The sequence below is a fragment of the Pogona vitticeps genome, chromosome 6, assembly GCF_051106095.1.
Source record: "Pogona vitticeps strain Pit_001003342236 chromosome 6, PviZW2.1, whole genome shotgun sequence".
In the NCBI taxonomy this organism is placed as follows: Eukaryota; Metazoa; Chordata; class Lepidosauria; order Squamata; family Agamidae; genus Pogona; species Pogona vitticeps.
Window position 1 is genome coordinate 48,681,588 of NC_135788.1, and position 14,496 is coordinate 48,696,083.

The window sequence follows — 14,496 nt, forward strand, 5'->3', positions numbered from 1 at the left end:
GGGGAATGAAGATTTTGACTTCAAAACACTTGCCCACCCACCCCTTGCTAAACATATCAAGGCACTCTAGAACAGGGATAGGCAATACATGCCCAGTGGGCCACAGACAGAAGCTTAAGTCTCTTTTTTCTTGGGCCTTGCTGCCCATTTTATCTCTGCTGCTATGATAACAGCAACACCAAGACTGCCAGCATTCTCACTGCTAACAAAAACATACAGCCCTTCCAAAACCTAGCAGCTTTGCCTTCCTTTTGAGCAGACAATATGTAATTGCGAGACAATCAGAGGTAGTGTGAGACAGTGCTCTGGCACATCTCTGCAACACAGAGAGCTAGAGCAATTACCATAGGATGTTAGTAGAAATTATGGCAGCAATGGAACACAGCAGCAACCATCAAATTATGGTGACTGCAACAGCAGCATGGCCTTGGTAGCTTCCATAAGGTTCAACTGAGTCCAAAATTTTCTTCCCCTGCACTTCAGGAACCATAATACAGTATTTTCTAAGAGTAATAAATTAAATTGTTTGATTTCTGATTAGAAGCACTAAGCTAATTTAGAACATTGCAGTTCTATATTTTCAATATATCAATAAAAATGACAGAAAACAGTTATGCTTTGGTGAGGTTGTTGTAATGAACTGCTAATTGAGTTCAATAAAAGAAAAGTTCAACTAAAAGAGACAGAGTAAAGTAAGGGTCATACTGTCCAATGTGTTGGCTTAGGAGGAGGAAATAAAGACAGATTTGAAGCTTAAAGTCTGAGACAAAGAAGTATAAATAGCAAGTTATGCTATCAAGAAGATCAGCACTGAGATTAAATTATTGGCAATGGGGACTTTCCATATCAACATGTCTGCATTACAGAGCACAATGCAGCACCATGTCAGGAAAATCCCACTCTGGCTCAGAAACAGCAAAAAAAACAAGCTACAGGTAGAAAAACGGTTGGAACAACAGGAGCTGGTTTGTGGATTTTACAAAGTATACTAGAGCAAACAGATAAAAATTATGTTGCATCAAGTTTGCATTGAATGGAATAAAAGCTTTTGAGATCTCAGATGAACATGGTGGCATTTTCTTAGACAAGAATAAATTAATGCATCCTAGTTTTCAAGAAAGGCTTTTCTAAGAAGTCCCTAGAGTGTAAGTAAATACACATATTTCAGTGTCTTTTATTACATAGGAAACCCCAGGAATGCAGCTGTTCGTATACTCAAAAGAAATGTAAGAGAAATCATGGCTCCCTGATATATTATCAGATATATGAATATAATCTTTCTCATAAGGAGTTCCACTGTGATCCACATACGTCACTTTACATTTTTAAACATTTTTGTAAAAACAAATGATTAGACTTTGGAAAAGGTGAAGTCTGTAAGTTCTGAGGTTGTGTACATTCTAGATACATTTACTTTTAAGGCAATGGTTTGCTTAGATTGGACCAGTCTCAGCATCTGCTTCCAGCACTACTGACTCTTTTAAAAAGAACACGGAATCCCAGTTACTATAGCAGAGGATCTAGTTTAAATTCAAGGGAGCAAGTGCCCTTGAATAGCTGTGCTGTTACAGGCTACTGCTACAAAATCTAGAGCCAGTGGTAACGCAAGGCTTTACTGTCAGAAGATGAAGGGAATATGAAAGGCAAAGAAAGAGCAATACGCTCTTGGCAGTTGCCTACTACAGATTAAAAGAGTCTACACTATGTCTAACTGTCTTCCTTCTTTGAAATAAAAGCAAACTAGAAACCACTGTTATCACTTCCTCTCAAAATAACAGAAGCAGGTTTCTGGAAGCACACACAGGCTGCTTCCCATGTGCAAAAGGGGCCAAAGAAGACATCTGCAGAGCAGAATTGCTGCATTTTGCACTTCCTCACCCGCTTATTTTCTTTTTGAACCTTTTCTTGGCTACTTTTCCTTGAGCTTGGGTTTATGATTAGATTTCCTAACAAAAGAGGCAAAACCAGCTTATAGAACAAGGCTGTAAAACTTTCCAGAGCCATGTATAAAATGTTTCAGGAAAAAAAATAAACATACGCAATGTTTACTTTCTTACTAAACCTCAATTTATTATTTATTTATCTATTGACAATATAAAATGCATTATTTATAACTCAACCTTTAAAATTGTGCTATTTGGCATATTTAAGAAATTTACGTGACAATTCAATGCACATTTACTCAGATCAACTCTACTTAACAGCACTTACACATTGCTAAGCTGTACAGGCTGCGATCTTCAGAAGTATAAATGTCTTACAGTTCAATCCCATAGATCAGTGGTTCCCAACGTTGGGTAACCAAGCTATTCTTCGACTGCAATTCCCAGAAGCCATCACCGCCAGCTGTGCTGGCTGGAGTTTTTAGGAGTTCAAATTCAAGACCATCTGGGTTACTCAAGTTTGGGAATCACTACCACAGATAACCCCATTCAGAAGTAAGACCTAATATATGCAATGAAACTTACTTTCATTGTGTATATTATGGCAGCCTAGCCTAGGAATGTGGTGGCGCTGTGGGTTAAACCGCAGAAGCCTCTGTGCTGCAAGGTCAGAAGACCAAGGAGTTGTAAGATCAAATCCATGGGACGGAGTGAGTAGATACATAGGTACCACCTTGGTGGGAAGGTAACGGTGTTCCATGTCTAGTCATGCTGGCCATGTGACTACGGAAACTGTCTTCGGACAAAATGCTCACTCTATGGCTTGGAAACAGAGATGAGCATCGCGCCCTAGAGTCGGACATGACTGGACTAAATGTCCAGGGCAACCTTTACCTTACCTAGCAAAAGTAATGCAGAATATTTGTTTTGAGTATCTCCAAATCCACAAACCCATAAAATGAAGGCTCCATATGCTCTTCTATTGAAGAAAGCAAACACTCTATACGCAGTCTTACAGCACTGTTCTACACTTTAAAAAATTACATATTTGGAGTGTAATCTCTTCTTGAGCATTCTGAAAGAGCAAATATTTCATAAGACTCCCCCTTCTGTTTCCCACATTTCTAAATTTTTTACTGGAAAAAAACTGGGGTGGAGATGGGGAGGAAGCCTCAGGGGAAACCAGGATGCAGATCCCACCCCCCAATGTCCAGCCTAGGTAACACATAGTAATTCGAAAGCATGTAAATGCGAGTAGATAAATAGGTACCATCTCGGTGGGAAGGTAAACAGCATTCTGTGTATAGCCGCGCTGGCCACGTGACAACAGAAACTGTCTTCAGACAAACGCTGGCTCTACGGCTTGGAAACGGGGATGAGCACCGCCCCCTAGAGTCGAACACGACTGACTAAAATGTCAAGGGGAACCTTTACCTTTACTTTACTTTACACCAGATTTTATCAGTAGCTGCTTTTGAGAAATGTAGATGAATAACAAGGTACCAGGTATGCCTGCATATGCACACATATATGCATTGGTGTACAAGACAGCAGCAGCAGCAGCTTCTGGTCTTGCTTCTTCACAATTTAACACAGATAATAACAGTTGACAGATTTTTTAAAAGGTTCAAAGAAATCAAAATTAAATCCTTAAGGTGGGTTTATGATACTGTATATGATACACATATTTCTGCGATTTAAACATGATAAATGTTTTAATTTTAGCACTTTTCAACTTCATTAAGAATTTCATAAGATACTTTAATAGCTTCAAAACATCCATTTATTTTGTGGAAACAACTCCCGGTTACTCAGTGAGCTTCTTCTCTACCCAACCACACACGTCTTTTACAAATTATGGTAAACCACAGTTGTGCAGTAAATAGTTACTAATTAAGGATATAGATTGTTTCTTCAATCCCGTGCTCTCAGTTAAGTATCGTTAAGTCCATTCGTATCATTGAGATGAAGCACAAATGACTAGGTATAACATTATAGCACTACTGAAAATCTGACCAATGGCACAGAACACAAATTACTTTGATCTGCTATGACCAGCCACTGAGACAACCTTCAGTAAAAAAACAAAAAAAAAACAAAAAAAAAAAACAAAAAACCACACACACAAAAGATCAACCTAGGTCCTATCCCCCAGAAATATTCCATGTTGCCTGGCTTTGTGACTACTTAAGAGGGGCAGCTGAAGATTCAAATAGTGTAAGAAAGAACTACCTGAAACATTAAAAAAATACCCGTTAAATTATCTTAGCTGGCAGCTTTGAGAGATGGTAATTCTCATTTCCCTATCATTATTTTTAAAAAAATATTGCATAGCTGCTAAATTATGCTTTTTAATTTTCTCCTGTTGCACACTAATACCCAAATAGTAAAAGTGATTTTAGTATATACAGAAAGGAACACAGTATGCAGATCTCCAGAATGTTCTAGCCTGATTGACAAGGCCAATTAACAACCAGCTTTGATTATGTTTAGCTCTTTGGGCTGCACTCTGACAAAACTTTACTTACAGAAACTTCCTACATTGAGGAATGTTGCATTCTTTCACAGAAAAATTGAACAGCACATTGGGTGGGGAAATCAGTGAGTATGTTCACGATGTTTAAGTTTGCCTTCTCACCTCCCCCACCTCAGGGAGACAAGGGTGGGGGATTCCAAGAACAGCATCTTCCTTGCATTGTGCCTCAGAGTGATCTGGAGCTCACAGCTTCCATTAAAAAGAAAAAAAGAAAAAAAAGAGAGAGAACATCCTGCTTCTGTAGACAGTTTTTAAAAATGAAACTGAAAGTTAGTAACTTTGGCCTGTTGATATAAAATAGCATCCATAAAGTCTGTGGAGAGAGGATTTTTCCAGGATGTGCAGCATTTCCAGAATCCCTGTCTCTTTTAGGAGAGTGTTTGGTACACTGAGCATCCATCTCTGCAACATTCATTCTCTGCCCTATTCCATTTCTTGTTCTGCCCAATCAAAAATCAACACAAACCAACAAGTTCACTGTTGTATCAGCTTCTGAAGAAGGAACTCCAAATCTTCTACATTTGATGATCAGCGTTGATAGCCTAAAAACAAATATACAGATAAGAAAAATGTATTTCTTAGGAGTGGAGTATATTCTGTGTAAACCACAGCAGCCTGAATTTCGGGAGTGGGTTCCTTCTCTATGGACAGCATTTACCATTCTAAGATTTAAAAATAATTGTCAATATACTGTATATAGACAGTCCAAATCACTGTTATACACTGCCAAATCCATTCTATTGTCATGTTACTCTCAAACAGAGGCTTATTGGGGTTTGCCTTTTCCTCAATATATCTTCTACCCACTTACTTTCACAGATACTTATGTTTGCAATGACTGTAGAAGGCATGATAGCTGGGACGTGGTGGCGCTGTGGGCGAAACCTCAGAAGCCTGTGCTGCAAGGTCAGAAGACCAGCAGTCGTAAGATCGAATCCACGTGACGGAGTGAGCGCCTGTCCCTTGTCCCAGCTCCCTCCAACCTAGCGGTTCGAAAGCATGTAAATGCGAGTAGATAAATAGGGACCACTTCAGTGGGAAGGTAACAGCATTCCGTGTCTAAGTCGCACTGGCCATGTGACCACGGAAGATTGTCTTCGGACAAAACGCTGGCTCTATGGCTTGGAGACGGGAATGAGCACCGCCCCCTAGAGTCGAACACGACTGGACAAAAATTGTCAAGGGGAACCTTTACCTTTACCTAGAAGGCATGATAAACAAGAAGGACGCAGTAGCACAGGAGCTCTGTGGTGGTTTTCACCTATAAAGCCTTAAATGGTTTGGGTCCAATCTATCTAAAAAACATCTGCTTCTGTGATCCTACTGGAGCACTGAGATAATCAGGGGATGTCTTTCTCTTGGTCCCACCACCTTCACAGGCACACTTGGTGGGGCCATGGGAGAGGGCCTTCTGTATCACTGCTCCCAGATCCTGGAACTCGCTTCCACAGAAAGTCAGGTTGGCCTCATCTTTGCTGTCCTTTTGCAGGCAAACCTTTCTCTTCAGGTAGACTTTCCCTTAGTAACTGGCTGTCTGAGAAAGATGCTGGATTAGATGTTGGATTAGCACAGGATTTCCATACTGCTGCCAGCATCTCCAGTTAGAGAGGGCCAATAATAAAATATTGCATCAACATGGCCCAAACCTGTATTTCATGAGGCTTATACATTCATTCTAGTGGTAGCACAAATCACAGAGTTCTCTAATACCATCCCATTTCCTCATGCAGTGCAGCTGCTAAAATGACTGCAAGAATTCTGAAACAATATATGAAACAAGAGAGACAAGTTCACCTACTAGACTAAAGAAAAGGACTCATCTGATACACACTAGATCTTCATAATTTAGAGATGCAAATAAGTAATGCATGGGCTCAGATGTGTTTCTCTACTCCCCCTCCCCATTAAAGAGATATTCAGTGTAAGCCATTTAAAAATACAGCAAATTTTAAAAGCTGTTTGTGTTACAGTATATAGGAACTGCTGTTCAAAGAAATAGAGGGCTTCATAGGTATCTGCAAGTATAAAATAGAGTTATTTATATTTTGCTCAAACTGAAAAAAAAACCTTGCACAACTTTTATAAGACAAAGCCAGCAGGCAGTTTTAAAAACAGGAAGTTTCTGTTTCAGAAGTACTATTTACCCTTCTGCAGTGTCAAAGTTTCTCTACTTTTAAAAAAGTCTTTTAAAATGTTTAAAACATACAATCCACACAAGGAGTAAGGGGCAAATCTTGGAAACAACTAGAGAGAGATATTAATAGCTATGCAGTTCTAACAAATCCTAACAGAACTTACTGAGTGACAGTTCTCAAAGAGTGACTGCAGAAGCACAGAATTGTTGATCTTCTAAAAAGTGCATGCCAGATTATCCTATTCCACACTGAGGAAAGGATGGAAAGCATTATCAACAAAGCTACTGCTAAGCATTTGCTCAGAGTCAGCCAAGTAAGTGTTATACACATGAATAAGCATTATGAAGTGATGCAGGAGGACTTTTCACGTACTGGCCCTAATATGGGAGGGGATCATGCGGACAGTATCAGTCAGCAACTGTTGCTCAGAATGGTTATTATCTTGGCTGGATGGCTTGATTCTTAAGTAGCACATGTGATAAACTACTCCTTCAGGATGGAGCACTTTTCATTCAGAAAACTCTACGAATAGCAGAATGCCAGTTGTACATGTTGCATGGGCTACAACAGCCCAATATTCATACCCTTTACCATTCATGGCACCAGCTGTTTGAAGGTTTTGATCCGTGCATGCAGAAAAGATCAAATACATGAAGCAAGTATATCCAACCCAGGAAACAGCTTGATGTGGTGGCGGTTGCTGACTGTAGTGACAGGAGTAAAATTGTGTACAGCAGTGAATTTCTTTACTACTGCAAACCATCATAGAAATCATTCTATTTTACAGATGAGGCAAGTAAGAAAATATAAGTGTTAATCTATTAATGTATATCAGCAAAAATCAACAGTTACCTTTAAAAACAGAATTATCTGCCACTAATCAGAGGGATGTTCAGGGCAAGATCTATTTACTTCGAACCATTCATCTATGCATCTGAGAGAAAAGAGAAAAAGTATTAGCAAAGCTGAAATAAGAAATTACTCATCAAATAACACCACTAAAACCATGTACTGTAATGCTTTTGTTATCAGAATGCAATAAGTCTTTCACAGTAAGTAATAATAAGTAGGGTTGTCAATATCAAATGATTTTTTCCATGAATTATTTGTTTTTAATGAGTTGCCCCTGTGGCGATCCCCCTTTGCGCCCTTATATCTTTGGGCTCCACAAAGGTGAACACGGCCTTTTCGCTGCCACCAGGTATTCTCTTAATACCAATACAATTTCCACACACTTAGGAGCTACTCAAAGAACTGAGGAATCAGGGGTTTTGATGAAACTTTCTTTTATTAATGAATAAATAAAAAGGAAATCAATATATAACTGTTTCAGGTGTTCGATTATATTAAATCATGTGTTCAATCAATGGTATTATTCATATTATGCTTATGCGTTCATTCCTGCTTGTTCAATATGATGTAAACTGTTCAATTCTCTTTCCTAACCACTCTAATCTATTCCTAAACCCTAACACTCTCTCAATAACTTCTTGTCCCTACTTCTCTCTACAGCCCCCTTCATGGGTTGCTGCCTTGTCATGGTGAAGGGGCTTGAGTAATTCAGAGAAGCTAAAGGCTATGCCGTGCAGGGACACCCAAGACGGACAGGTCATAGTGAAGAGTTCTGACTAAACGCGATCCACTTGGAGCAGGAACTGGCAAGCCACTCCAGTATCTTTGCCAAGAAAACTCCATGGACAGAAACAAAAGGCTAAAAGATATGACGCTGGAAGATGAGCCCCTCAGGTTGGAAGGCAAACAACATGCTACTAAGGAAGAATGGAGGACAAGGACAAGTAGCGCCAGAGCTAATGAAGTGGTTGGGCCAAAGCTGAAAGAAAGCTCAGCTGCGGACACGCCAGGCCTCAATACCTGGCGGAACGCCTACTCCCACCAAATTCTACCCGTGTCACTCGCGCGAGTCAGGAGGTGAGGGTGAGGAGCCTGATGCCGAGGGAGGCCCGGAAGGAAAAAACAAGAAACCGGGCCTTCTCAGCGGTGGCTCCTCGCCTCTGGAACAACTTGCCTCCAGAGATTCGTGCGGCTCCCTCGCTGGGTATCTTTAAGAATCAACTGAAAACATGGATGTTTCGGCAGGCTTTCCCTCCAGTTAATCTTAACTAATTACCTCCAGCCAATCCCTGATGTTTTCCTTTTCTTTTTTTATTTTGAATCACTTTGTTTGTTTTCCATTTTGCTGAAGCTGTTTATTGTATAATAATTCTTTTTTAATCTTTATATGTATTCATGGATTTTAAGATGTAAGATAGATAGATAGATAGATAAGTGAAAGGAAAGTCCGATGCTGCAAAGAAAAATACTGCATAAGAACCTGGAACGTAAAGTCTATGAATCTTAGTAAGCTTAATGTGGTCAAACAGGAGATGGCAAGAATAAACATTGACATACTGGGCGTCAGTGGATTAAAATGGACGGGAATGGGTGAATTCAATTTCAGATGATTACCATATCTGCTATTGTGGGCAAGAATCCCGTAGAAGAAATGGAGTAGCGCTCATAGTCAACAAAAGAGTGGGAAAAGCTGTACTGGGAAACAATCTCAAAAATGATAGAATGATTTCAATACAAATCCAAGGCAGACCTTTCAACATCACAGTAATCCGCGTTTATGCACCAACACATTCTAGAACTGACAGCAAAGTAAGATGTTCTTCTCATTATAGGGGACTGGAATGCTAAAGCAGCGAGTCAAGAGATGAAAGGAACAACATGTAAGTTTGGCCTTGGAGTAAAAAACGAAGCAGGGCAAAGGCTAATATAGTTTTATCAAGAGAACAAGCTGGTCATCACGAACACTTTTTTTTCCAACAACACAAGAGGTGACTCTACACATGGACATCACCAGATGGACAATACCGAAATCAGATTGATTATACTCTCTGCAGCCAAAGATGGAGAAGCTCTATACAGTCGGCAAAAACAAGACCTGGAACTGATTGTGGCTCTGATCATCAGCTTCTTATAGCAAAATTCAAGCTTAAGCTGAAGAAAGTAGGAAAAACCACTGGGCTAGTCAGGTATAATCTAAACCAAATCCCTTAATACACAAAGAAATGAAGAACAGATTTAAGGAAGTAGATTTGGTGGACAGAGTGCCTGAAGAACTATGAATGGAGGCTCGTAACATTGTACAGGAGGCAGCAACAAAAACCATCCCAAAGAAAAGGAAATGCAAGAAAGCAAAGTGGCTGTCCAATAGAAGAGAAGGGAAACAAAATGCAAAGGAGATAGGGAAAGTTACAGAAAATGGAATGCTGACTTCCAAAGAATAGGAGAGACAAGAGGGCCTTCTTAAATGAACAGTGCAAAGAAATAGAGAAAAATAATAGAAAAGGAAAAACCAGAGATCTGTTCAAGAAAATTGGAGATGTTAAAGGAACATTTTGTGCAAAGATGGACATGATAAAGGACAAAAATGGTAGGGACCTCACAGAAGCAGAAGACATCAAGAAGAGGTGGCAAGAATACACAGAGGAATTATACCAGAAAGATCTAGATGTCCCGGACAACCCAAATAGTGTGGTTGCTGACCTTGAGCCAGACATCCTGGAGAGCGAAGTCAAGTGGGCCTTAGAAAGCATGGGTAACAACAAGGCCAGTGGAAGTGATGGCATTCCAGTTGAACTATTTAAAAATTTTAAAAAATGACACTGTTAAGGTGCTACATTCAATATGCCAGCAAGTTTGGAAAACTCAGCAGTGGCCAGAGGATTGGAAAAGATCAGTCTACATTCCAATCCCAAAGAAGGGCAGTGCCAAAGAATGTTCCAACTACTGTACAACTGAACTCATTTCACATGCTAGCAAGGTTATGCTCAAAATCCTACAAGGTAGGATTCAGCAGTATGTGCGCCAAGAACTCCCAGAAGCACAAGCTGAATTTCGAAGGGGTAGAGGAACTAGAAACCAAATTGCTAACATGCCCTGGATTATGGAGAAAGCCAGAGAGTTCCAGAAAAACATCTACTTCTGCTTCATTGACTATGCAAAAGCCTTTGACTGTGTGGACCTCAGCAAACTATGTCAAGTTCTTAAAGAAATGGGAATGCCTAACCACCTTATCAGTCTCCTGAGAAATTTATATGTGGGACAGGAAGGAACAGTTAGAACTGGATATGGAACAACTGATTGGTTCAAAATTTGGAAAGGAGATATTAAAGGAACAAGGTTGTATATTGTCTCCCTGCTTATTTAACTTATATGCAGAATGCATCATGTGAAAGGCTGGACTGGAGGAATCCGAAGCTGGAATTAAGATTGCCAGAAGAAATATCAACAACCTCCGATATGCAGATGATACCACTCTGATGGCAGAAAGTGAGGAGGAATTAAAGAACCTCTTAATAAGGGTGAAAGAGGAGAGTGCAAAAAATGGTCAACATCAAAAAACTAAGATCATGGCCACTGGTCCCATCAACTCCTGGCAAAAAGAAGGGGAAGATATGGAGGCAGTGAGAGATTTTACTTTCTTGGGCTCCATGATCACTGCAGATGGTGACAGCAGCCACGAAAAGACGCCTGTTTCTTGGGAGGAAAGAGGTGACAAATTTAGACAGCATTTTAACAAGCAGAGATATCACCTTGCCGACAAAGGTCCACATAGTTAAAGCTATGGTTTTTCCAGTAGCGATGTATGGAAGTGAGAGCTGGACCATAAAGAAGGCTGAGTGCCAAAGAATTGATGCTTTTGAATTGTGGTGCTGGAGGAGACTCTTGAGAGTCCCCTGGACTGCAAGGAGAAAAAATCCATTTTAAAGGAAATCAACCCTGAGTGCTCACTGGAAGGACAGATCCTGAAGCTGAGGCTCCAATACTTTGGCCATTTAATGAGAAGAGAAGACTCCCTGGAAAAGACTCTGATGTTGGGAAAGTGTGAAGGCAAGAGGAGAAGGGGACATCAGAGGACGAGATGATTGGACAGTGTCATCAAAGCTACCAACATGAATTTGACCAAACTCCGGGAGGTAGTGGAAGACAGGGGGGCCTGGCATGCTCTGGTCCATGGAGTCATGAAGAGTCAGACACAACTTAATGACTAAACAACAATGGGTTGCAGCCACTCACAACCTTTTTTTTTTTTTTTTGGCCATGGCATTAAAAACAATATGAAAGAATTATAAGTTGAAACAATTGAAAGGTTGAAAATACATTTGAAGGAATTTGAGAGTTTAATGGGGTTAAGCGTAAATTGGGGGAAGTCCGAATGTTTATTGTTAAACCATTCAGAAGAAGAGAAAAGAAAAGTGAAAATAATATTTGAAAGCAAAATAGGAAAGGTTATGAAATATTTGGGGATTAATATAACTTGGAATCTACAAGAAATAATTAAAATAAACTTGGATAGATTAAAAACAGAGATAATTGGAAGGATAAAGGAATATCAGAATTTAAAAATTTCATGGTTTGGTAGAGTTGCATTATATAAAATGAAAATAATCCCTAAATTAAATTTTATATTTTGGATGCTCCCTATAAAGATTACAGAAAAACAATTAAAAGAATGGCAGACAATGATAAATTGTTACTGCAATGGAAATAAACGAGTGAGGATTAATAAAAAATTATGGTACGTCACACAAAATAAGGGGGGGTCTTGGACTACCTAACATAAAATTATATTACACAGCGAATCAGCTTAGACATATACCAGATATAATTAAGGATAATAAAAACTTAATTTGGATGGATGTTGAGATGGAAGGAATACAAGAAACTGTGGAAAGTATCTTGTTTTAAAAAAATTGCAGAAGGGATAAAAAAGATCAAAAATCCTTTCTTAATAAATATGTTGGAAAATTGGAAAGAATTTAGAGAGGTATTGAGTCCACCGATATCTCCTTTATCTCAAGTAGGTGAATTAAGGAATTTTCCAGAAAATTTAAAAAAATTAAAGAATGTATTAAAAAGGAAACAGATAAGCAGATTAAAAGACTGGACAGAGAAGATAAGAGAAAAAGGGGATATAAAAAAGATATTAGGAGGATAAGGGTATTCATGGCTAAACTTAATTCAATTAGAAAAGTGGACAAGAGAATGGTATACTAAGGAAGGGAAAGGTAGAGAAATGACAAAATTTGAAGAGATTATAGAAAAAAGATTGAAATCAGAGGAAAAGACAGAAAGAAAAGGAACTGTAAGCCAAATATATAAATTATTAATTCAAGTAGATCAGGGTATTTTAGGGCTAAAAATGCAATGGCAAAATGATTTGGATGAAGAAGCAATAGATGAATGGGATAAAATATGGGATCAGAGAATTATGAAGAACATGTCAGTAAGGATAAAAGAAAACTGTTATAAAGTAATATGGAGGTGGTATTTAACGCCGGTCAAAATGAATAGGATGGACAAAACTGTGTCAACATTATGTTGGAGTTGTAAAAAAGAGAAGGGGACGTATTTACATATGTGGTGGTTATGTGAAAAAAGAAAGAATGGAAATTAATATTTAAAGAAATATCTGAAATAATTGGATTGAATATTCCAATGTCTCCAAAAATAGCTTTATTGAACATGATTAAAGATCAACGGGCGAAAGAAAATAAGGATTTAATAGTAATAATGATCACGGCAGCAAGGATAATTATGGCAAGGAATTGGAGAAATGATAATCAATTTAACTTGGAGGAGTGGTATAGAGAATTATGGGATATGGCAATTAATGATAAACTGACATGTGATATGAAAATAAGTAGAGGCCAAATGAAAAATAACGATTTTAAGAAAATATGGAATGTATTTTTAGAACATGTATTTCGGAGAGGGAGGGGGTTTACACCGACGGAAGAAACAATGAAATTTTGGAGTGAAAATGGATGGAATGAAGTGTAATGCTAGTCCTGAAGGTGATGGGTGCACATGGGTAATTGCACTGTTTTGTTTTGTATTTTATAGTTTTTTTTTGTAGTAGTAGGTGTAAAAAAAAAAGAAGAAAAAAGAAAGAATATAAGCCAAATCAGGACTGTATACGTTGCATAATGAACAGAACAGTACAGTGCACTACACTACAGTTTATTGTTATGGTCCTTCGACAAATCACACAGGGGAAAAAAGATAGACCATTACACTTTCCAAAATTCCAGATAATTTGTAAAAGCATTTGACATAAAAAGACAATTCAAAATCTAATATCCAGTTACCATAATATTTCAAAATTTCATGTACTTCATAAAAACATTTGGCATTTAAAAGACCAATTAAAATCTAGTATATACCGTATTTGCCGGCATACAAGATGACTTTTTGGGCCCAAAAAACATGCCTCCAAGTGGGGGGGTCGTCTTGTACGCTGGGTGCACTTCATTTGGGCTCGCTCGCCCGCTACCCGCCCGTTTCCCTTTTCCTCCTCCTCCTCCTGCTGCCCCTCCTCAGCCTCTTGCCCTCTTCCTCGCCCTCGGCCACAGCCCGCCACTGGGCTGCCCGCCACCCCACGTGCGCTGAGGCAGCGGCGCCCTCGTTCGCCCACCACCCGCCCGTTTCCCCTCCTCCTCCCCCCTCTTCCTCGCCCTTGGCCAGAGCCCACTGTCGCGAACACGGGTTCGAAAACACACGTGTAAGCTTGGACAGAGAGCAATCAGGAGTTTGCACATGCTAAAATGGGCTGAAAGAGTCCAATTCAGCCAGCCATGCTACAACACTCCTTCTCACAGGTCTGCCCACATAAGAACACCCTGGTACTCTTAGATATTATTGTGAAAAGGTCAAGTGGGCTTTGTAGTCCTTAGACTTAACTTGCACCACTGACAGGACTCTAAGTAAGCTAGGCCGAGGCAGCACTCTCAGATGACCCTATGACAAGTGTACTGTTCAGGAAACCAAATGAGTTTTATAATCTTTATTTTATTAAAGAAAAAGCATGTTACTAGATATTCAAAACCAAATTAAACCAAAACAAATAAACTAGCATTGTGCTGTTTAGTTA

General features: G+C 39.2%; 1 protein-coding gene across 3 annotated transcripts in view; it reads right to left on the reverse strand.

The window, feature by feature from the left end:
- The window catches only part of ZNRF2 (zinc and ring finger 2), a 164,334-nt gene that overhangs the window by 25,239 nt on the left and 124,599 nt on the right, over positions 1 to 14,496 (reverse strand). For 2 of the 3 annotated variants that reach the window (XM_073003480.2, XM_073003482.2), the window contains exon 4: positions 7,407 to 7,488. In XM_073003480.2, coding sequence (XP_072859581.2) covers positions 7,431 to 7,488 — 58 coding nt within the window. In that variant the 3' untranslated portion in view covers positions 7,407 to 7,430. Of the gene's footprint in view, positions 1 to 3,579; positions 4,962 to 7,406; positions 7,489 to 14,496 lie in introns of those variants that run through there. The other variant, XM_020812706.3, reaches the window with a different exon arrangement.